This window comes from Fimicolochytrium jonesii, assembly GCF_025526975.1.
Source record: "Fimicolochytrium jonesii strain JEL569 chromosome Unknown EV422scaffold_29, whole genome shotgun sequence".
NCBI lineage: Eukaryota > Fungi > Chytridiomycota > Chytridiomycetes > Spizellomycetales > Powellomycetaceae > Fimicolochytrium > Fimicolochytrium jonesii.
Window position 1 is genome coordinate 161,004 of NW_026515696.1, and position 22,184 is coordinate 183,187.

The 22,184-nt window shown below is 51.6% G+C and overlaps 5 protein-coding genes across 5 annotated transcripts; 4 read left to right on the forward strand and 1 right to left on the reverse strand.

The window, feature by feature from the left end:
• Positions 1-9,523: 9,523 nt before the first annotated feature.
• On the forward strand, positions 9,524-13,125 carry EV422DRAFT_604848 (uncharacterized protein; the record flags this gene model as incomplete). The annotated part of the gene is made up of 10 exons (XM_053073766.1): positions 9,524-10,083; positions 10,211-10,426; positions 10,531-10,625; positions 10,875-10,952; positions 10,981-11,206; positions 11,233-11,566; positions 11,642-12,098; positions 12,122-12,468; positions 12,489-12,847; positions 13,078-13,125. The coding sequence occupies exons 1-10, from the start codon at positions 10,018-10,020 to the stop codon at positions 13,123-13,125; spliced, it is 2,226 nt and encodes a 741-aa protein (XP_052922230.1). The 5' UTR covers positions 9,524-10,017.
• Positions 13,126-13,481: 356 nt separating this feature from the next.
• On the forward strand, positions 13,482-15,167 carry EV422DRAFT_229626 (uncharacterized protein). Its single transcript, XM_053065541.1, has 2 exons — positions 13,482-13,864; positions 13,936-15,167. The coding sequence occupies exons 1-2, from the start codon at positions 13,786-13,788 to the stop codon at positions 14,988-14,990; spliced, it is 1,134 nt and encodes a 377-aa protein (XP_052922231.1). The 5' UTR covers positions 13,482-13,785; the 3' UTR covers positions 14,991-15,167.
• A 1,084-nt stretch (positions 15,168-16,251) lies between these two features.
• Positions 16,252-17,024, reverse strand: EV422DRAFT_542159 (uncharacterized protein). The gene has a single exon (XM_053071255.1). It carries the CDS (start codon positions 16,954-16,956, stop codon positions 16,498-16,500), a length of 459 nt encoding a protein of 152 aa, XP_052922232.1. The 5' UTR covers positions 16,957-17,024; the 3' UTR covers positions 16,252-16,497.
• A 774-nt stretch (positions 17,025-17,798) lies between these two features.
• EV422DRAFT_542162 (uncharacterized protein) lies at positions 17,799-19,658 on the forward strand. Its single transcript, XM_053071256.1, has 7 exons — positions 17,799-18,320; positions 18,393-18,511; positions 18,615-18,787; positions 18,863-18,925; positions 18,996-19,041; positions 19,109-19,203; positions 19,281-19,658. Exons 1-7 carry the CDS (start codon positions 18,199-18,201, stop codon positions 19,356-19,358), a joined length of 696 nt encoding a protein of 231 aa, XP_052922233.1. The 5' UTR covers positions 17,799-18,198; the 3' UTR covers positions 19,359-19,658.
• A 7-nt stretch (positions 19,659-19,665) lies between these two features.
• Positions 19,666-21,604, forward strand: EV422DRAFT_229802 (putative serine esterase-domain-containing protein). The gene is made up of 2 exons (XM_053065542.1): positions 19,666-19,854; positions 19,937-21,604. Exon 2 carries the CDS (start codon positions 20,058-20,060, stop codon positions 21,399-21,401), a length of 1,344 nt encoding a protein of 447 aa, XP_052922234.1. The 5' UTR covers positions 19,666-19,854; positions 19,937-20,057; the 3' UTR covers positions 21,402-21,604.
• The last annotated feature ends 580 nt before the right edge of the window (positions 21,605-22,184 follow it).

Here is a 22,184-nt window from a genome sequence, read left to right on the forward strand (position 1 = left end):
GGATGTACAAAGTTGCTCAAAACTCATATGTTCTAATACTAAAATTACGCCTCGGCCGTCGTAACGTCCATATTGCGTGCAAACTGTAACGTCAGAGGAAACGTAGACGATATTGGGCCCTTCCGAGAGGGCTGAGAGCAGTGTATTGTAGTGAAGTAAAAAGTAAGAAGCTTTTCGCAGCGGCCGCTCAACTGACAGCTGTTCTCTTCTAGATGCCTGTGCAGTGCCAACCTCATCTGGGTCAAATCGGAGTTAAAAAGTCTACCACAGTCCTTAATTGGTAAAACAATTAGTAAAACAATTAGTAACTGGTAACATGAAAACGAAAGTAGCCAGCAGGAATTAGACTCTAAGACCGTCTGCACGCCCCAGATAGGTACTCTTCTAGATGCCTGTGCAGTGCCAACCTCATCTGGGTCTGGGTCAAAGTCAGAAGTGTGCTGCACAAGGTTGTCAGTCCAGAAATTCCAGACAATTGCTAAGTCCACCAAGGCGTGTTCTTCAGTTGCCCGTTGGTGGGCTGATTTCTGAATTCTGTCCAAGTCCCTCCCAGCGTGTTCTTCAGTTGCACAGCAGGAGGGAGAAATGTTCAAAAGAACAAATCTATGGAACAAAGGCTTAATCTCAGCAGATCGTAGCAACAAGGCTACTCTACTGCTTACAATACCCCGTTCCTTATTTAAGTCGCCTGCAAAGGATTTCCTCTCTCCAATATCTTAAATTAACATTCAGAGGCTACTCAAGATCCGCTTCCGGACTTGAGGATCCCTCCCTGTTATGATTCTGGATGCACACAAGGCACATCCATTTGTAATCATCTGATTTTGGAGATTGATTTACATCGCGTTCTGGCATGGATTCCGATTTAGAGGCGTGCAGCCGTAATCCTACGCATGGTAGCTTCGCGGCACTAGCTTTTCAGCTAACCGTAAATACCAATTATGCGAATCAACAGTTCCTCTCGTACTAAGTTGAATTACTATTGCGATACATGCTTCATGTAACGTCAGAGGAAACGTAGGCGATATTGGGCCCTTCTGAGAGGGCTGAGAGCAGTGTATTGTAGTGAAGAAAAAGTAAGAAGCTCTTCGCAGCGGCCGCTCGACTGACAGCTTTATATATGGGCTGCCAGTGGGGCTTGCGTGGCTTCAGTGAGGCTTGGCGCCTTTGTAATGTATCACCAAGAGCTTGGGTGGCCAGCCCAAGTCTCGGATCAAGTAGAAGTAAAGAGTTATAATATGAAATACAAGTGAAGATGAGATATCCCCGACACCTCCCTCAGATCCTGGGGAGGGCGCCGAATAAATAAGAGGTGAAGTACGAGGGATATGTGAAGAAAGCGAGAGCTCATGTCCATTTTAAAGTGTTGACGCACTTGTTCATTTTATAGTGTTGACGCACCGTGTGATGTGTGTGTTTGAGGCAAAGGCATCCCTAAGCCGACGTCGTGTGTGATGTGTGTGTGTAAGGTCGGTTCTTGCATCGCTGCGCGTGATGTGATGTAGTTTACGTTGCTATTGTCAGCAGTGTGATTGATAGTGAGCGGTTCTTGCGGCGTCGCACGTGTGATGTGATATGAGATGCTCTATGCTGTTCGTCTCCGTATCCACAAAGATTGTGGGTGAGCTTTTCGCCATCGTTTGTAGGCAGGCGTGTAGCGAAGTGCGGATTCGGGTTCCCAAGTAGGGTCAGGATAACCATGTCATTTGACTAGAAGATTTCGTACGGCGCGTCGCTCGTCGATAATGTCTTCTACAACCCATTCAGGTTGTCCGCGTTCTTCGATTGGTGGAGGAGGTCAAGGAAGTGCACGTTGCGGATATTGCTCTTCGCGATGTGGTCGTAAAATATCGACGTGAAAGACGGCCAGATGCCGCTGATCTTCGATGGTGATAAATCGAGTTTGTAGGTATCAGGATGTGCTCCCAGTGCGAGTTCTTGTCCTTTGAGTGTTCAATTCCAACCCGGGAGGATTGGAGACCGTCCGAGCTCTACTTCGAAATGCGATAAACCTTCATATTCCTCCTTCGGAGCGGAATTGTATGCTAATTCAATTAAAGGCAATAGTTCCTTCCAATTGCTTTTGTCGTAGTTGAGATATTGCTTCCAAATCCTTTTCAGGGTTTGGATGGCTCGCTCAACTTTGCCGTCGGTTTGCTGATGACAAACCGTAGCGAATTCGTGTTTTACACAGAGGAGAATATCGAATGCGAGGAAGAAGTCGGAAAGTGCGTGAGGTTTGCGATCCGTAATGAAGACTTTTGGCGTACCGACATGTTTCCAAACATGATCTAGAAAGACTTGGGCTAGTTCGCGTCCAGTAATTGTCTTCTTGATCGGTGTCAGAATCACACGTCTGGAAAGGTAATCAATGCAGACGACACAAGAGTTTGTTTCATCTACTTCGAAAATGTCGAATCCGATCGTGTGCCATCTTCCAAAAGGTATAGGAAGAGGTCGAAGAAATACGTATCGACGATGACCAGGTTTGAATTGTCGACAGGACTTGCAAGTTCCAACGTATTTGATAACGCCAGAGCATACGTTAGGCCAGTAATAGTCTGTAAGAATTCTCGCGAGAGTCTTCTTAACACCGAGATGTCCTCCGGTGGCGAGTTCGTCATGGAATTTCCGTAAAATCTTTGGGCGAATGTCTTCAGGAACGTATAGACGTCCTTCATGTCGTACTAATCCATTTTCGAACGTATAACGGAGTTCTTTCGAAGTTTTCTCGTGTTGAGGCCTTTGAGAAATTTCATCGAGATAATCCGGAGATGGATCTTCGCGTAGCGCTTTTTTCCATTCTTCATCTGAGCAGGTAGGTGAGTTTTGTGGATCGTCTGTCGTAGCATTGGAGGAAGGTTCGTTGACAAGCATGTTGCTAATCTGCATATGCATGTCGAGGCGTCGTTGACAATCTACACACCGAGGCGCATAGATTGGATTACGGTAGAGCATGTCGGCGATATGATTCCATCGTCCAGGTAAATACTGGATGTCGAAATCATACTCTTGTAGCTTCTCCACCCAATTGGCTTGTCTTCTGCTCAAATGGGGTTGCGTTTGGATGAATTCGAGTCCCTTGTGATCGCTAGAACATCGGAAATAACGACCGATGAGATATGTTCGATTGGCGACCAACATCTTGACAAAAGCTAATAACTCCTGTTCGTGCGTAGGATATCGAGTTTCTGCGTCCTTCATCTTTCTAGAAAAGAAGACCACAGGCCGGAGCCGAGGTAACTTCTTCCATTGTCCGACAAGAGTAGGCAGATTCGTAGGGATCGTTTCATCGCCAGAAGGTTGTCCAATCCAGGAAGCGATAGCGTAGCCTGATGAGTCGGTGTAGACGTAAATCGGCTTGGTTTCATCGATTGTTGCTAGCGTAGGCGCATTGATTAACGCTTCTTTCAACTTTTGAAATGCCTCTTGTTGCTCAGGGCCCCATCGAAATTTGACTTTCGAAGATTGAATACTTGATAGGGGCAGAGCGATGTCCGAATAACCTTGTACAAAGTCGAGGAAATAGTTCGTGAACCCGAGCAAGCTTCAAACTCCTTTTGTTGACTTTGGATAGCCCAATCCTTGATAGCTTGGATTTTCGAGGGCGCATTGTGAACACCATGTCTTCCGACAATATGTCCATACCATTCGAGTTCTTCTTTAGCCCATACGCACTTTGAAGGCTTGATGAAAAGGGCGTGTTCTTCAAGTTTCTTCAGGATACAATCGACGTGTTCCCAATGTTCGGCTAAAGTCTTTGAGAAAATGAAAATGTCGTCCAGGTAGGTAGCGAGGAATTCGTCGTAATCTTTATGGAAGATCTTATTCATAAGACGTTGAGATGCAGCAGGTGCATTGATAAGCCTGAACGGCATAACCAAATACTCGAAATGTCCAAAGCGAGTTCGTATTGCCGTTTTCTCTCGATCTTGTTTTCGTATAAGAAGACGGTGGTATGCTTCTCGAATATCGATAAGCGTAAACCATTTACAACCTTGAATCCAATCCCTCATCTCACGAATGTCGGGTAAAGGAGTGCGATCTTTCTTGGTGACAGCGTTGAGACCTCGGTTATCCCAACAGATGCGTAATCCGCCATCTTTCTTTTTCGCAAAGATGACACTAGCTCCCCAGGGACTTGAGGAGTGTTGTATCCATCCTTTTTCGAGCATCAAGGTGATTTGTTTCTTGAGTTCAGCGAGTTCTTCTTTATTCATGTGCCGAAGAGGTTGCCAAACGAGTTCAGCACCTCCAGTGAGTTCGATCTTGAAATTATCTTCTCCACGAACAGGGGGTAGACCTTCCGGTTCCTTGAAGAGCGTATTGACGTATTTATTTAGGATATCCTTGAGATGTCCTGGATTTCCTTTAAGCTCTTGACAAGCGTCCGGTATTTCGTTAAGAGCGAGGCGACAGACCGTGTCTTTTTCAAACTTGTTCCGTTGCCCAGCCTTATTGAATCGCTTGGAAGTCATTTCTATGACTTGAGGATTGCGAAGGGCATTGGCTTGAGCGAATCGAGATACATAATGAGGTGCAGCTTGTAAAGGACGAGTATCCACAGGTTTAATGATCCGTACAGGTCGAACGGGTCTTTTGTCATAGACCGGATCTTGTTGTACATCGAAGTAAGGGTTGTTGTGTTTCGCGATGTATTCGACGTCTTCCCAGTTTCTGGAAGTTCTTTCGCATTTGATGGTGACAGACTGCGGTGCGCTTGGTATAGGGCTGTAATTGGTCCAGCAAAGGATAGGTAAGGTACTCATCAAGAATTGTTCAGCGTAATTAAAGAAACGCCAGAAAGGGATTCCAATAATAGTGTCGTAAGCCAGATTACTGACCAGCCAGGGAAGTTGTCCAACTAAGAAAAGCGACTGGGATTCGAGATCCCATAGATCTAACTTTTCCGAAACGACCGTGTCGAGAATCATGTATGATTCTTTGTCGGCCAGCCATATCTGCTTCGGTTCAATACGTTTCTTGGGAAATTTGTGCTTTTCGACAAATGTCTTCTCAAGGAATAACCCAGTTGCGCCGCTATCAAAGAGAACACAAGCAAACTTGTTTCCGATGCGACAATGAGAGTCCCAGAGTCCAGCAGACAGTGGTTCGAAGGCAGGTTTATTGGTAGGATCGTATGTTGTAGGCCGAGCAGAGCTACCAAGGGGCTCTATCGACCTTGGAAAAAACTCGAAGATTGATTTGTAGTAGTATTCCTAGTATTCGCAGAGTTGACGGCGTCATCGAGAATCTCCGTAATGCGTGACCCAGCATCAACCTGATTGGCTGAACCTTGTTGTTGATTAGGTTGGCACGACCGCGCTGTCGAAAACCACCGCGTCGGTTCTGAGTTTGCGAGCCTTGCTGTCGATTTTCGGGATTTGACCAGCATTCAACTCTCCAATGTCCCATTTTATTACACAGGGGACAAGGAGTCGTTGGACGTTGACGAGGAACGTGAGTAGTTTGCCATTGTCCACGTTGACGAAAGGGCTGTTGACGTTGGTATTGAACTTGACCTGTAGTGAGACGCCTCACTCCAGGGGGATAGTATGACGTACCGAGGGCATTGTGCCCAAAGGTCATATCATCTATGTCTTGCTCGAATTCCGTAAGCCAAGGATTGGTGTAAGGGGCAAATCGTCCGCCACGACCACCGCCACGACTCCCTTGACCGCGGCTGGCTCCACGGCCGCCACGAGCACTTGTTGTCGAGGCAATCAGATGAGGTGTATTGGCTTGGTTGCCGTCAGTAAACCCATGAGCCACATGACCACGACGGGCTGCAGTGATAGCTTGATCGAGAGTGATAGGGGTATTGATGTTGGTAGTGCTCGAGACTTCGAAGTTCGTAACAGCTTCAGCAAGATAATGACCGATTACTGTATTCTTGAGAAGACCGGCCTTGAAGTATCGAATCTGATCGATAAGGGGAATGGTGCCTTGAGTGTTATTGAGACAATGAGCGGCTTTGAGCTCATTATTGGTGTCTTGAAACTCCTTGATATATTTTTCGAGAGAGTCACCGAGCTTGAGGCCGGAGAGCTTGAGCTCGATTGTATTACGCAAATTGCAAGGATAAAAGTGAGGGACAAGAGCCGTTTGAAAAGCTGTCCAACTTGCGGGAGCGCCGGCGGCGTAAGTCGTATTGTACCACTCGAGAGCAGTACCCTTGAGGTAGGTATTGTGTAACGTCAGAGGAAACGTAGACGATATTGGGCCCTTCCGAGAGGGCTGAGTGCAGTGTATTGTAGTGAAGAAAAAAGTAAGAAGCTCTTCGCAGCGGCCGCTCGACTGACAGCTTTTTATATGGGCTGCCAGTGGGGCTTGCGTGGCTTCAGTGAGGCTTGGCGTCTTATGCAATGAATCACCGAGAGCCCGGGTGGCCAGCCCGGGTCTCGGGTCAAGTAGAAGTAAAGAGATATAATATGAAATACAAGTTCGACATCTCGGTGTTAAGAAGACTCTTGCGAGAATTCTTACGGACTTTTTCTGGCCTACCGTACGCTCCGACGTCATCAAATACGTTGGAACTTGCAAATCCTGTCGACAATTAAAACCTGGTCATCATCGATACCGATTTCTTTGACCTCTTCCTATACCTTTTGGAAGATGGCACACAATCGGATTCGACATTTTCGAAGTAGATGAAACAAACTCTTGTCTCGTCTGCATTGATTACCTTTCCGGACGTGTGATTCTGACACCGATCAAGAAGACAATTACTGGACGCGAACTAGATCAAGTCTCTCTAGATCATGTTTGGAAACATGCCGATACGCCAAAAGTCTTCGTTACGGATCGGCAACCTCGCGCACTTTCCAACTTCTTCCTCGCATTCGATATTCTCCTCGGCATAAAACACAAATTCGCTACGGCTTGTCATCAGCAAACTGACGGCAAAGTTGAGCGAGCCATCCAAACCCTGAAAAGGATTTGGAAGCAATACCTCAACTACGACAAAAGCAATTGGAAGAAACTATTGCCTTTAATTGAACTTGCATACAACACTGCTCGGAGGGAGGAATACGAGGATCTATCGCCATTCGAAGTAGATCTCGGACGCTCGCCAATCCTCTCGGGTTGGAATCCAACACCCGAAGGACAAGAACTCAAACTTCGAGCTGTAGATCGAAACGAAATCGCACTCTTCAAGAAAGGGCAAGAAGACATCGCCCGTATCGTACGCGAAAACCTTCAGAGATCGCAAGATCAATTTGCACGTCAACACGACAAAGGTCGAACGCCAATTGCATACCAATTGGCGACCTCGTCGATCTGAATTGACAAGGAATCAACCTAGAGGTAGACGCTTGACAAGGACTTTGATACTCAGCTACGTGGATCGGACCATTCAAAATTATCGCACTGGGAGCACATCCTGATACCTACAAACTCGATTTATCACCATCAAAGATCAGCGGCATCCAGCCCGTCTTTCATGTTGATATTTTACGACCACATCGCGAAGAGCAATATCCGCAACGTGCGGTTCCACAACCTCGTCCACCAATCGAAGAACGCGGACAACCTGATTGGGTTGTAGAAGATATCGTCGACGAGCGACGCGCCGTACGAAATCTTCTAGTCAAATGGCTCGGTTATCCTGACCCTACTTGGGAACCCGAATCCGCACTTTGCTACATGCCTGCTTACAAACGACGAGGAAAAGCTCATCCACAATCTTTGTGGATACGGAGACGAACAGCATAGAGCATCTCATATCACATCACACGCGCGATGCCGCAAGAACCGCTCACTATCAATCACACCGCTGACAATAGCGACGTAAACTACATCACATCACGCGCGGCAACGCAAGAACCGACCTTACACACACACATCACACACGACGTCCGCTCAGGGACGCCTTTGCCTCAAACACACACACATCACACAGTGCGTCAAAACTATAAAATGAACAAGTGCGTCAACACTTTAAAATGAACATGAGCTCTCCCTTTTTTCACATATCCCTCGTAGTTCACCTCTTATTTATTCGGCGCCCTCCTCAGGATCTGAGGGAGGTGTCGGGGATATCTCATCTTCACTTGTATTTCATATTATATCTCTTTACTTCTACTTGATCCGAGACCCGGGCTGGCCACCCGAGCTCTCGGTGATTCATTACATAAGACGCCAAGCCTCACTGAAGCCACGCAAGCCCCACAGGCAGCCCATATATAAAGCTGTCAGTCGAGCGGCCGCTGCAAAGAGCTTCTTACTTTTTTCTTCACCACAGTACACTGCTCTCAGCCCTCTCAGAAGGGCCCAATATCGTCTACAATTCCTCTGACGTTACACCGGCTCCGCCTCCACCGGGCGGACGCCCTGGACCACCTCCCCCTCCGTTTCCGTCATCGTCACTACTCTAATCCGACGAAGAATCATCCGTTTGCTTCTTCAAGTAGACGAGTCGTTTCATCAGCTTATCCCTTTCTTTTCGCTCAGACCCGTCAGTGCGACGCTTTGCCTCCTTCATCTTTTCCTTCGTAATGCCACCTTTCCCCTTATATCTCGAATCCGACACTGCCTTGCACCCAAGGTAGTCCGCCTCCTCCATTAACGCCTCAAACCACCCCTTCTTCTTCTTCGCCTTCTGGAGTTTCGCGTGGGTGAACGCCAGATGTTTTGCGAGATTCTCGTAGTGATCTTTCCGATATTGAATCATTGCTACCTCAGTTGCCAGTCAAAGAGCTTCTCTCACAAGGTATGTCGACATCGAGGAGTCACTTGCAGCCGCTGCGGAGGATGCGCGCGTCGAGCGCGTAGTCGGTCTAGAGGGTCCCGGCGGGGTACAGCTGGAGCAGCTTTCGGAGTCACCGTCTGTTTGCCATCTTTTCGCGTATCGATTGGTTGTGTGGGATACTGAGGTTGAGTATGGGAACGTTGGTCTTACCTCTCTGGGGCAACTGACAGCTGTCTCTTGTTTTATACTTGCGGCGTTTCCCTCTTCTTCTTTCTTTCTCTTTCATTCTCTTTCATTTCATTCATAGCTATTCACCCGACGTCCGCCCGCTCTTCGCGTACGGCCGCAACCATTGTACTCATTGTTTGATTTATCTTTCACTTAGATAGACTCGTGAGTTTGAGTGGGGGTGTTGGAGGTATCATCCTCCCGAGTCCCCGGTTAGGGTTCCCGTAGTTTATTTCCCCACGTGACTTCCCTCCTGCTCACGCCACGCTTCCGCGTATGGGACTTCACTCTTTTCTCCCCTTCGGACCTCGCCTCCTCTTTCTACTCCAGACAAGTTCCTAGACTTCTCTGTATAACTTTATATACAACAAGAGCTTTGTCTCACCATTACATAGAGTTTGCTCAGTCATCTGCTTCCTCTGCCGACTACTCCTAAGTCTCAGAGCCCAGAAATCCGCCAAGTCGAAAATAAGAACGATGCCACATGACCAGGGAACTTTTTCCTAGGGAAATGTTGTCAAAATCCTCCATGATTGAAACTTGGCCGAAAAATGTTGAAGTCTCGTGCACCGTCATCAAAATGTTCATCTCTCATGGCCAAATGTTGACTTCTCGTGCGCATGATCAAAATGTTTGCATGTTGTGAGACAAAAAACGAAAGAGTTCACCTCCCATGTATTTTTGGCAGAAGCGGTGGCCCATATGCTGCTCACTTTTATTGATAAACACATCCTCGTGGAACTAAAGAGGTCACTCAACACTGGTTTGTGTATAATGTAGTGTTTTCACGAGGGGACGCAGTCCGTTTCGTGAACAAGGACACCGTCCCGCTTCCTACCCATCACTATAGTCTCGCTTGACTAGCACGGTGGCGTGCTCCGAAAAAAAATAGGGTCAAATTGTGGCATCCTTCCTTTCTCCTTACAATGGCTGCAGTTGATCCTCGTCTTCAAATAGAAATTGGTGGAAATCCATCTGCTGTTGACATACGGGCACTTCTTATTCCAACAGTCCCAGTTATCGCTCCACGGCACTATTTAAAATAAGATGGCAAGTAAAGGTAAGACGCAAATGAACTATTTCTTTCCTAATTTCATATGAACAACTTGCAAGTAGCAGGGGTACCCGGCAACTTCTTGATTCTTGAAGATAAAGCCAATTCAGTACATAGAGCTAACTGGGTTCAGCGACACGTTCGACTTCAAGACCAGCATTCCGATAGGTCACCGTTGGTTGGAGGATTGTGTTATCGGACGTTTTGACAATGTGGGGAAGTGTTGGGGTATACAGATAGCGTTGGACTTCCTGGAACGAAGAGGGACTCCAACTATTCAGGTCAACAAGAAAGGAACGGTCATTGGCTTTGTCTGGAACGCAACGAAGGACAAGGACATCGTAAAGGAGCCAATCCCCAACGAGATTCACAGGGATGATGCACGTTTAGTGCGGGTTGAGATGTATAGTAAAATTAGCGATCCCGATACTGTTTACATTGGTGAACTTCATGTAAACCGCCGTTTGTTCAAAATGTAAATGCGCTGAAACCAGCTGCTGGAACCATCACATGATGTATTGTCCTGCATGTTTCCGCTATGCTATTCATAGTCTAGTTACATGCCCAGAGTGAGGCGCTGGACGGCACAGTGCCGACATCAACAACATATCGTCTTTGGACGAATGCGGAGACGGAATCTCTCTTCGCCTTGTACGCTTACGTGGACTCTGGACAGAGTGAAGTTGGAGAATGCACGTTTTTTATTTCAAGACTTGAAACAAAGAACGTACAATCGAATGCCCAACCGAACATCAGAGCGTGTAAGACTGTCCAGCAATTTGAAATATAGGGACGAGAGGTTCATCCCACTGCGGCGGACCGTTTCCAAGCCGGCGACGCTCGAAGCTGGTGTGCTTCGTTCCGTTAAAGATGGACTGAGCATCGTCCGTATCGTTCGAGCGTCCTCGGAAAGAACCGAAAGGAGCAGGAGCAGGAGCAGGAGCCGCAGAAGGAACTCGACAGCATCAGCATCGTCGCGTTCAAGGAGCCGGACTCGAAGCCACAGGGACGATGAGGAAGATGTGGCGGTGGAGCTTATGGGAAAGTCGTCGGATGGCACACTGCTGGGGCTGGCCGTCGGAGGCGAAAAGGTCGTAGTGGACATGTCGGACGGCACCATCGAAACTGGTACACATACGATGTACTTGCAGAGCATCGAAGAGACGGCGGATCGCACGCTGTCCATTGACGCGATAGCGGCCGAGAAATCTCCGGACAAACAAGTCAAGAAGGTAAAGGGACCGGGATTCTTCTCAAGGCACGGGAAAACATGCTCATTTCCATCGTTGTCGCTGTGATCATCGCTCTTCTCGGTAGGAACGCTCCCGGAAAGCCGTGTGTCGTCAACTTCGCCGAAGGGTTCCCTGTCGCGAACGGAACGATGGTCGCTGTGCCGGATATCGCGATCCCAAGTCGGCCTCTCGCCGTCGGTCTGAGCGGCCTGCAACTAGCGAATCTGTGCTTGGTCGGGGCAGAACCGCCGCCGGCCGGCCTCCACCACGACGGTAATGGCCACGACGACAGCTACAGCCACAGCGACCACGACGTTGCCACCAACCACGACAACCGTGACGGCGACAGCGACGGCGACAGTAGAAGCGACGGTCACCCGCTATGTCACTGAGCATAGGACCCGACAGGACTCCGTCGCCGAGAAACTGATGCAGGTATTCACCAGGGGGACAGGAAGGCGGCCGCGGAAAATGTGGAGAAGCTGGCGCAGACTGTGCGAGCTCTGGACGCGGCCCGCGCCAATATCACGGACGTGAACGCTCAGCTCGCGGCCGTCAAAACGACCTCATCGGAAGAGGTTCGCCTCGTGGAGATGGAGCGGCAGAAAGTCTCTCAAGAGGTCGAAAGACTCACCACCATCGTCGTACCCGAGCTTTCCGGCTCGGTGCGGAACCTGACCCTTGAGAACGAGGCAATGAAGTCCGCCATCCGGAAACTCGGAACCGAACTGAAACACACTGAGAAAAAGGTGCAGAAGGCAGAGAACTCCTTAACGAATTTGGAAGCTAAACATGCTGCGAGCCGAGAGGAAAGCGATCACCGCACGATGGTGGCAGCCTCGACGATCGAGGAGTATCGCCAGCGCACCGAGGCCGTCCTCACGTTATACGGGTTCGCCACGAATTTGACACTAGGCTTGCCGAAGCCGGCATCACGTTGCCCGCTGGGCTGGGCGACACGAAGGATCTTTCAGAATTGGTGCAGAAGGTTCAAGCCCTGGAAGGAACCGCGTCGACGAACGCGGCCAAGATGGAAGTGCTTCTCTTTGACAGCATTGCCTTTCACGAGGGACAAGATAAGATGTTGAGGGATCCCATGACCGGCAACAGGACGTACACCGTGGCGAAACGATGGGAACTCATCCGCCACCATAAAGGCGAGATCAGTCGCATCCGGGAGGCCCTCATGTTGGTCAAGAAGGAGCGAAAGCGGCAGAAAGCAGAGCTCTCCGCGGCTTGGGTTTCCGCGACCTCTATTCCACGTTGCAAAGCCGATTCGTAGCTCTGAGAGCCTCTCAACGGACCCTCACCGAAATTATCGCGCCCACGATCGTCGCCGAACGGAAACCGGACGGAACGTACGCCGTCGTGGACGATGCCGGAGCGCTTCTCATGCACCCGGCTGGAAACCGGTTCTGGACGATCTGCGTAACGGTCTCGAAGCTCAGCTCAACGGTAAAGCTGGCAGAGCCGAGTAGTAACATAGAAACCCCACTTAAGGAGGAAGCAGCACTACATGCCTCCACCATTGGGCCATCTTTGACGCTTGCACCCCCCGACCAGTCCTTGCAGTACCTTTCCTTCGAGGCCCTGTTAGCTGCTGTCCAAGCGCATGCCACTAAGGAAGGATATGCTCTGACAGTGCGTAGATCAGCTCACCAGCGTCAACAACAGTGGCTTCAGTGTGATGGGGGGGGACTTCCGGATGAGCGCTATCAACCCACAGGGAAATGAGCCTCGGCGTCAGGGAAAACTGGTTGCCCCTTTGAGATGTACGCACGTTTCTTGAAGAGAACAGGGACCTGGTGCTTGAGCGTTGATTTGGAGAAATGTCCAGGTCCACCGCAATTGCCTGAAGTTGCTGATGCCAGGTTGGACGAAAAAGCGGCGACCGTGTGGCGCAGCTGCCGTCGGAATAAGATGACGCCGTCGAAATAGCGATTCCCTAAATAAACCTTTGCTGGTGGGCATGTGCCGTCAATTACACTGCGTCACGCTGTCAAGAAAAAGGCCCAATGTCAAGGTGCTTTTTGCGTGCTGACTGGAAGAGCGGAAATAGTGGCCCTAGAACTTTAGATCACAAGCTGCATACAGTACTACAGTATATAGCGCCGGGAAGATGCCATACATGAACGCAATCCAAGGTGCCGCTCAGAACGAGTGAGGATATCATATGGAGAACCAGAATCCGCTCCGGTGGATGTAGCGGTAGCGTCTCCTCAATGAACTCTATTTGGCTTATCAAGTGTTCCGGGCCTAACCCGCGGTGTTGTTATAACTTGTGGGCTCTTGGTGTTGCGGCCAAGACGCCAACCGGATATCGCCCGCATATTGGACGCCGTGGCCAGCTGCCGCCAGAACAGAAACGCAGGAACGATTCGAAGGAACACAAGACTCAGCACCTTCCCGCTGGACACCGTCGTAGAACAGAACATAGTAGATAGCATAGCCGCCGGTCGGTCTTCCTCTCGTCGCCGCCCATCACTATTTATACGCCGCTTGGCAGTCAAGGTCGGAGGAACACTTCCACTCTCCCTTCAGGAACTCTCATTCCAATAGACGGAATCAGCGCTCAGGTCATGTCGGCACCCGCACTTGACCTGCCTCCCCACTGGGTCGCTCAGTGGGACCCCACGTACGAGAGGAACTTCTATGTTGGTGAGTAGGAAGCACAATAGCATTCACTGAACACTCTCGCATACTTGATGCTAATCGCCTGACTTTCGTAGACACACAGACAGGCCATTCCCAGTGGGAACCGCCAGTCATGCCCACAACGACCACCACCGTCCAGTCTCAGTGGGAAGGGCCAGTCCTGCCCACGACGACGAGCACTGTGCAGAGCCTCCCCCGCGGCCGGGCCCCAACCTCCTCCGGCAAGCAGCCCGCCACCCACAACGACGACGACGTAACCGACCCGTTCGCCGACGAAAACAGCCCTAACGAAAACGACCACTCCGTCGAGCCCTACGAACTCCCCGCCTCCTCCTCCTCCTCCGAGGACCCCGCCTCCTTCCTCGCAGCAACCGAGATCGTCTCAGAAGACGAAGTCCTCGCCCGCAAACTCGCTCAAGAGGAAGAAGACGCCGCCTTTGCCCGCCGCCTACAAAGTGAAGAAGACACCCGTGTCGCCGCCCGCACCGCCGAGCATCAGTGGAGACAGCAACAACACCATCTCGCACAACGGAAGGGATACCCCATGGGCATGCGCCCGAACTACGCTCCTGGCGGCTATCCTACGCTCCAGCCCGTTCCACCTGCGCCCCAAATCCCCGGCCACCAGGTGCTCTACTACGTGCCTGTCTACGCACCGCAGCGGCCGCACCCATCATTCATGCACCCCACCGGTAACGGCTCACCCTTTAATGGCGTGGGTGCGATCTATGCCCAGGATCAAGCCCTCACGGACGCACGCAATTCGATGGACACTCCTGCCCCGCTAAAGAAGAAGAAGACGTGGTTGGGCAAAGTCTTTAGGAAAAACAGTAGAAACGAAGACCATACCAATTCCCTGACACCAATGCAGCAGGGATACCATCAATCAACACCCAACCTTCTCATCAACACCGACGTCCCTGACACTCAACGCTTCAACAATCATGGAGCACCGTCTCCCGTCGCCTCGGCATCACCCACTTCCCTTGGAACCCCGCCTATCTCACCGCTTGCGTCCCCGCTGCCTAACCACGCCTCGTCGGGTTACTTGCCCCCGCTATTGCCGTCGAATGTGCCGTTGATCCCGACGCCGGTGGAGCATGGCGCGGCGGGGACGGCCAGGGCGTAAGTGGGATGCCGGTGGGGGCCGGAATGCGGAGAGCGATGGTGGCCCGAATGCGGCAATACTCCGTCGGGTTCAAGCGATTGGACGGACAGCAGTATCGGAGCCTATGGGTGAACGACATTTTCCTGGCGTAGTCTCACGGCGTACGGCTCATAGACAATCATCTTTGTTACCCCGACATCCCTTCCTCACCGCGTAAACTACCCCTATCGTAGGGACCCGCTCGTTTCAATTGCACCGACTGTACTGTTCCCGACCCCTAGCATACTGACACTGCCACATCATATCTGTAGCCCAGACGCTTTCCATCACATATTGAAACGCAAAGGGCAGCCTGGCGCTGCTTCCTTCCGTCGTATGTTTTTCTGTTGCTATATACATCGCATTGAATCTGTATCTAGATCTCTCATTCGCACCGCTCTATCTATGCGGGGATACCTCGGTGAGCTGTTGAAGCGCACTCATGCTCCGCACCTACTCTCTTTGGTCATTGGCACCTTCGTTCGGGACAAGTTGCGGGACCTCCCCTTTTCCACCTTTGCTTTGAAAAGGAATACCTGGCTTGAACGCATCTCCACATCTCACGCGTTATGAATGCGTCGGACTCGTAAGTCCTGCCGAATTCTCCACTCACCTCGTCTTTCCCGACGGCGATCAATCCAATCCCAGGAATGGAGCGTAGCAGCCCTTTCTTCAGGTTTACTATGAATGCCATCGGCGATGCAAATCGGCCAATAGATGAAACTCAAGGGACCGCCGTTGGGTCTCTAGGTTCAGGTTTTGCCAACTCGCTGCTCTGGATTTGATGATCCTTCCATGATCAAACCGAAACTGCATAATGCCCTCAGTCACGCGAATGGCATGGATGCAACTGTCGCAGACGATGCAAGTCCTGCGATCTATGCTATATGGTACAGGAGTTTCATTCTGGCTTTAGCATGGATCGTATCCCTGCTCATGCACATGGCCCAGTTTCCCCCCTCCCTGCGTCGACCGTGCTGAGTGGAGGGGAGGAAACTACCATGAACAGCCACAGCCAGGCACATTGACGCTGGGTAATGCCTATGAGACACCTTCTCACCAACATACCACCGATCCCCTTTCTCGAGGCTTGTTGTCCCGCATCTCAGCCCTTTGGTGTAAGTTGGGAGTGTGTCCGAGGTACCCAACGAGGTGGGCGTTTGAAGGGTGACAGAGCAGAGTGTTCGCCACGCACAACACAACTGTGGGTTGATATGCATGAATATCATACAATAAGGTGGACATGGATATTAATGCCTACATACTAGTACGTGCCCTGATTCCCGACGCCACTCCGACTCTCTCCCTTCCTGCAGTAATGACTACGGAACGAAGACAATACGTTCCATTTTCAACCTCCCCTCGGATTACGCCCATGTATCCCCCAACAAACTCGTTTCACCTCACGACTACGGATTCCTGCAGCTTTCCATGCCCCGCTCCCATTCCGTTCGGCCCTGCTTTTGTTGATCTAACCCTGCAGTCTTCATCACAGGTCACCGAGGAGATGGTTGCGATGCGAGCTTGGGTACTTCCTGAACCTCTCCGCCTCTTCGTAGACCTCACTCTCTTCCCCGTAAAACCAGCGAGCGGAATGCGCAATGTAACCAACCGCCCGGCGTGTAGTCTTCCTGGTTTGAATCGCAATCTGAAACAGGTCGTAGAAGGTGCGGTGGTAAAGCTTCGAGCCCTCTTCTAATTCGTCGTAAAGTGCGATGATACGCTTGCCGACGAGTAGACCTTGCGGAACTTGCGAATGCGATCCGAGGACACCTAAGCTCTCGTCCAGCTCCTGGTGCTCTTGTATCTTCCGCTCGAGGTTCCTATCGTCGCCGGTGCAGACATCGCAGGTGCAGTTCGAAATCGAACGCCCTGGAGAGAATTTGTCGCCTGTTTCTGAACTTGCGCACATCCCCTTTTCCCTTGTAGCTGAGTGTGATTTTTTCATCCAGCTTGATCGTTCGCGAAGCCACCAAGATCTTTACTGTGTGGTTGTGGAGAAAGTGATGATCACTGTTCCACGAACAGGGGTGGGTAACGCGAGCCATGTTGATGAACAGCCCCTCCAGTAGGGATATCGGCATCTTTCACACGCCATTCCATTTTGTCTGAACTTTTCCGAGAGAGATCCGTTGGCGGGCAGCAACGCATCAACAGCCCTTGCAACATCTTCATCCATCCCCTCGGCCGGATGCAGCATAGTGGGTCTCTCAACCATACTCTTCCCATCCTTCCCGCAACGCAAAGACACCAAGCCGATCCTCTGATCTCCCAGTCATGTCCGATCTCCCTCGACTTGCAGCATCAGTGTTACGGCCTCAGCAGCATCAGGTAGAGGCGAAGAGGCGGTGAAGAAACGCGCAGGACATTCCTAGTCATCCCCGCATGCGTCGCCTCGGTTATGTCACGCCCAGCGGCGCTGTCGTATTGCTGTCAATCCTGTCAACTGCAAAAACGTAGGCGTAGAACGGCCCGCCGCTATCGTAGCTCAAGCGTATCTTTCCCTCTTACGGCCTTGTCCGCCTTGGCTTCGTCTACCGTCACGCTCTACGCCCGATGACATCCCAACACATTGTCCCCTCCCATCACGCGACGAACGGCCCAGAAGGCTATCCGACATACGCTAAACTCAATCGACCAGACCGCAATCCCCTCGCCCTGGCGCACGCTGTGTGTCGAACACAGCCCCGCGCACACACCCTCAAAGACCTTTACGGTGCATGCCGCTGGCTGAGCAGCTCGGGAACTTTGTTTGGCAGGTAAACCGTTGCAGGCATCAATCACCGCAGGGCAGATCAGGAAGCCCAAGGGACCGTAAAGGCCAAGGCCCAATGCTGGCCGTAAATAAACATGGACAAACATTTACGATTGATGGGCGCGGGACCTTTCAGTGGTGGTGTGAGGAGACGGTAAGGGCGTTTCCTGGAGGTTTTTGGAGGCGTGGCGTGCGGTGCGGCATGCAGGCGTTGGTTTACATATGGGAGGGCTTTCATGATTCAGGATGGCATGGAGGGTAAAGCCGGATGCGTAGCCTTGCCCGCCGAGTATAAAACCCCAGCCCCTGCTGTCCTGGTCTTGCCTCATCTCAACCCTATCCGGCACATCAATAGCGAAACGCTCAATACGTAAAAAGTGCTATAACTCATAACCCCATACCGGAAAACCCTCACATCCACCCTTCAGAAGAACCATGCACACCCTCCTCCTCATCCTCGGCCTCGCGGCCACCGCCGGCATGGTCAATGCCGCCCCCGTGACACCTCCCGTGCAGAATCAGAACTTGCCCAATGCGAATGACGTTTACTTCAGCAGGTGCGTTGTTCTTTCGCACTCAATAGTCTGCACATGTATCTTTAGACCCTTGTCTCATCTGGATATATATAGCGTCAACTACGCTGGCTCGGGATGCCCAATCTCCCCACCCTCAGCGGTGGTCACCTTTGCACCGGACAAGACCTCGTTCACGGTCTTGTTTGACCAGTTTGTTGCGCGGACTGGGCCCGGTAAGTCCTACACTCTCCTTCTCTCGAGCGATCCCCCTCCCCGTTTTCTGACTATGTCGCCTCCCACTTCGACGGACTCTGGATCGCTACGCTTCTCTACTAGGCGTATCGTACTCGGAACAACGCAAAAACTGCCAACTCACAATCTCCGTGCACGTCCCCGGCGGCTGGCAGTACTCGATCGCATCCGCTGATTTCAGAGGCTATGCGAATCTGGAGGATGGCGTGACCGGACGGCAGCAGAGTATCTATTACTTCCAGGGTGATCAATACACGGTGAGGGGCGAGAGGGTGGGATGTGACTGTTAAAGTGAGGTGATGCTTATGAGTGTTGATTTCTGGTGATTGCAGACGGTCACACAAGCCTTGATCAAGGGTCCAACGCAGGATAACTACAGCTTTAGGGACCAGATTGTATGTGTCACTATTCGTTTATGGTCGTCCGTGATGGATTTGGTTACTGATGCTAGGTTCGGGGGTCTAGGTCTTGACATCGACGTCGTGGTCGCCGTGCGGTGAAGAAAGGCCGCGTGAGTTTCTCCCTTTTCCTCTTCTTGGGCATCACGGTACTGATACAATGTTTTCCATGTTTTGCAGTTAACATCAACACAGCGATCCTGGTGAACTCCAGAAAGAAGGGCGCTTCGGGCGAGCTTACGACCGACTCGGTGGATGGGAAGGTAGTGCAGGAGGTACGTTACGATGGTTTGATAGTTCATTCGTAGATGGGGGGGATATCTCACTCTCTTGGTGTGATTTTTCAATGCAGTATCAATTCCAATGGAAGAAATGCAGATCGCCGCTTGCAAGCGCTGAGGCGGTGCCTGACCCTGATGCTGGGATTTGAGCGGCGGCGGGGATGTGAAGTAGATCCACGGTGGTACTCGCGGATGAGGACGAGTCAAGGGAGGAGATAGGGTTGTTCTTTCGCCTTTTCCTACGCTGGACATTTGTCGTTCCGCTTTCTCTTGTGACGAGAACATTGTATGCTTGTGTGTGCTCTCTTGTGCAAATGTATTGTATGTTTTGTGTACGTTTTTTGTTTGTTTCAATGTAAGACAATTGCATCGCAAGCATTTGGCTACCTGGATGGTGGGTTTGCAAAGGTATAAGGAGGAGGGGGGAAGGGGTGTCGATGCCGTAAGGAGGGAGATGGGTGGGGGGTGAATCCCGCCGGACAAGGAGGACTCTGAGAAGGTGTTCTCTCTGCCCTCAACGCGTCCTCTCTGAACACAACGCGCGCGAGGTGTGAGGCCGTCCGCTGCCCCTGCTCTCGTCGTGCTCTCGTCGTGGAAGCTACTGAGATGACGCCAGGGGTGTCTGTCGAGCACTTGTTACTGTAGGTACGTTGTCAATAGCTCAGCTTGTTCTTGCCCAGCGTTGGCGGACTGACTGATCCTTGAATCTACTTTTCCTCGAAAACAGGTGGATGTTCGGTGCGTCCTCGTCCTGCGCTCTCGTCCCCGCAGGTGCGTCTTCGCCCAATCCTCCGTAGGAAGAGACCCGTGAGAGGCTAGGCCACATCCACACACCGCATGCAGCACTCATGGCAACCCACCCCTCAAACTCCACGACGGCCGCACTGGTGGTCATCTCCGTCAACGGCAACCACGGCTCCACACACGACTTTGACAACTTCGCCCTTTCGCTGCCCCAGCAAGCCGCCAACGAAACACTTCCGCCAGTCTTCCACCTGCAGTCAACTACCAGTCAGGGATGGCAGACTCACGACGGCATCGTCATGATGGCCACCCGCGCCGCAAAGGAGGCTGTTACCTGGATGCGCGAGAATGTACTGCCGAACATGCCAAAGGGGGATGGGGACGTGAGGTGTAAGTTATACCTCTCTGTCGTAGGTCACAGTCTCGGCGGGCTCATTGCACGGTACCTGATCAAACTGCTACTGGAGGATGCCTCGCCGACGAACTCGCATACCTCCCTGCTCCATCTTCTACCGTCGGACGATACAAACATCACACTACACCCATTGACCTTCATGACAGTCTGCACCCCGCACCTCGGCTCCCGCCGCACGACCCTCAACCACTGGACCGCCCCCTTCTTCCGCTCCATCGTCGCCAACTACCTCAAATTCGCCGCAGGAACCACCGGAAAAGAACTTTATATGGTCGACGGCGACCGACTCCCGAACACATCCAATGACGACGAATGGTCCGATGACCCCGCGGTCCCACTACTCCTTCGCATATCCCACCCACGATCCACGTATGTAGCTGCTCTCAAACGATTTCAAATCGTCCTGATCAGCGCGATACAAAACGACATTCCCGTCGGTTACCTTTCTGCCGCCATCACCGCCATCCACCCGTACCCGGACCTGCTCGCACACCCAGAGAACGCAGGAGGGGTGAAGATCGTCGGCGTGTCGGGCTTTACCGCCACAATACCTGCTCAAAAATGCACGCTTCTGAGCGAATCCGATGCCAGCAGCGATACCCTGCGTGCGTTCTGGATGAAGGAGTTGTTTACACATACATACTTGGATGATACGCCAATATTGACTCCTCAAACCGTCGAACTCGCACCCTCCGTCTACACCTCTTTCCCCACCGACCAGACGGAAACGGAAACGGATTTCCCATCCCTAACCCCCATCGATGCGCGCAAGACCACACTCCTCCTGTACACCCTGCACGCCTCCCTCCCCCCTCTCACGATCCGCCGGATGGACCTTGACTTCCGGCTAAGCAACCCGCTGGCGCGGTTGGCGACGCATGCGCTTGCGGTGGGAAAGGCGGAGGGTGGGTGGTTGAATGTGGAGGGGGGGAGGGTTGCGAGGGTAGTGGGGGAGCTGCTGGCGCGGATTGTTTTGTTGGACTATGTTCGGATGAGGAGGGAGGGAGGGGTGAGGTGTAACGAGGTCGGGTAGAAAGGAGGGACGCTGGAACGATAGGGACACCGGTTGACGACCGCCTAAATGAGTTCTTTACCCCGCCTGCTGGTTGACACCTGCCTACCGCTACATCACAATCGAAGGCCACCAGGCCACTCGGACATGTTCCTAATTAAGACTCGACGCGACACCCCAAACTTTATCCATGTACAAAGTGGACAGGAACCCAATCGACTCGAGATCCCTTCGAGGAGCAATCGATTTTGGCTTGAAATCACCACAGCAGACCACCGGTTATCTTTGGACCTTGAACGAGATGTGGTTGAGGATAGCGTAGGATATATTCGGTACGTGCGGAACAAGGCTTTCGCTGAGCACTAAAGGGTTGGGCATCTGGGTCGGGCAAATGAAAGCGTATCACCAGCTCGTTCGTTTCCTCGGCTATTTTCGGCCGACGGGATACTGATTCCACCGAAAACCCGCAAATACGTCGCCGCATCCGGTCTCGCCCTGTTCAACGCCTGGAACCCCGTACCATTTGGGCTGGAATGGCAAGCGGCCAGGCGGACCCCTCACAGGCGAGGGGTCATCACCATGAACCATCATCACCAATGCGAGGATCGGAGAAACTACGGAACCCTCTCTGCCTCCGCTACCACGGCTGTCGATTCCCTCGCTCAAGCGACGGAACCGTCGCCTATCCGGAGCCACGGCATTGTATTGCATGAGCCACGGCAAGGTAATGGAGCAGCGTTGATAGCGTAGTCGAAAGCAGCACCTAGAATAATAAAGACCGGCGTCACGGCTATCCTCTATCCC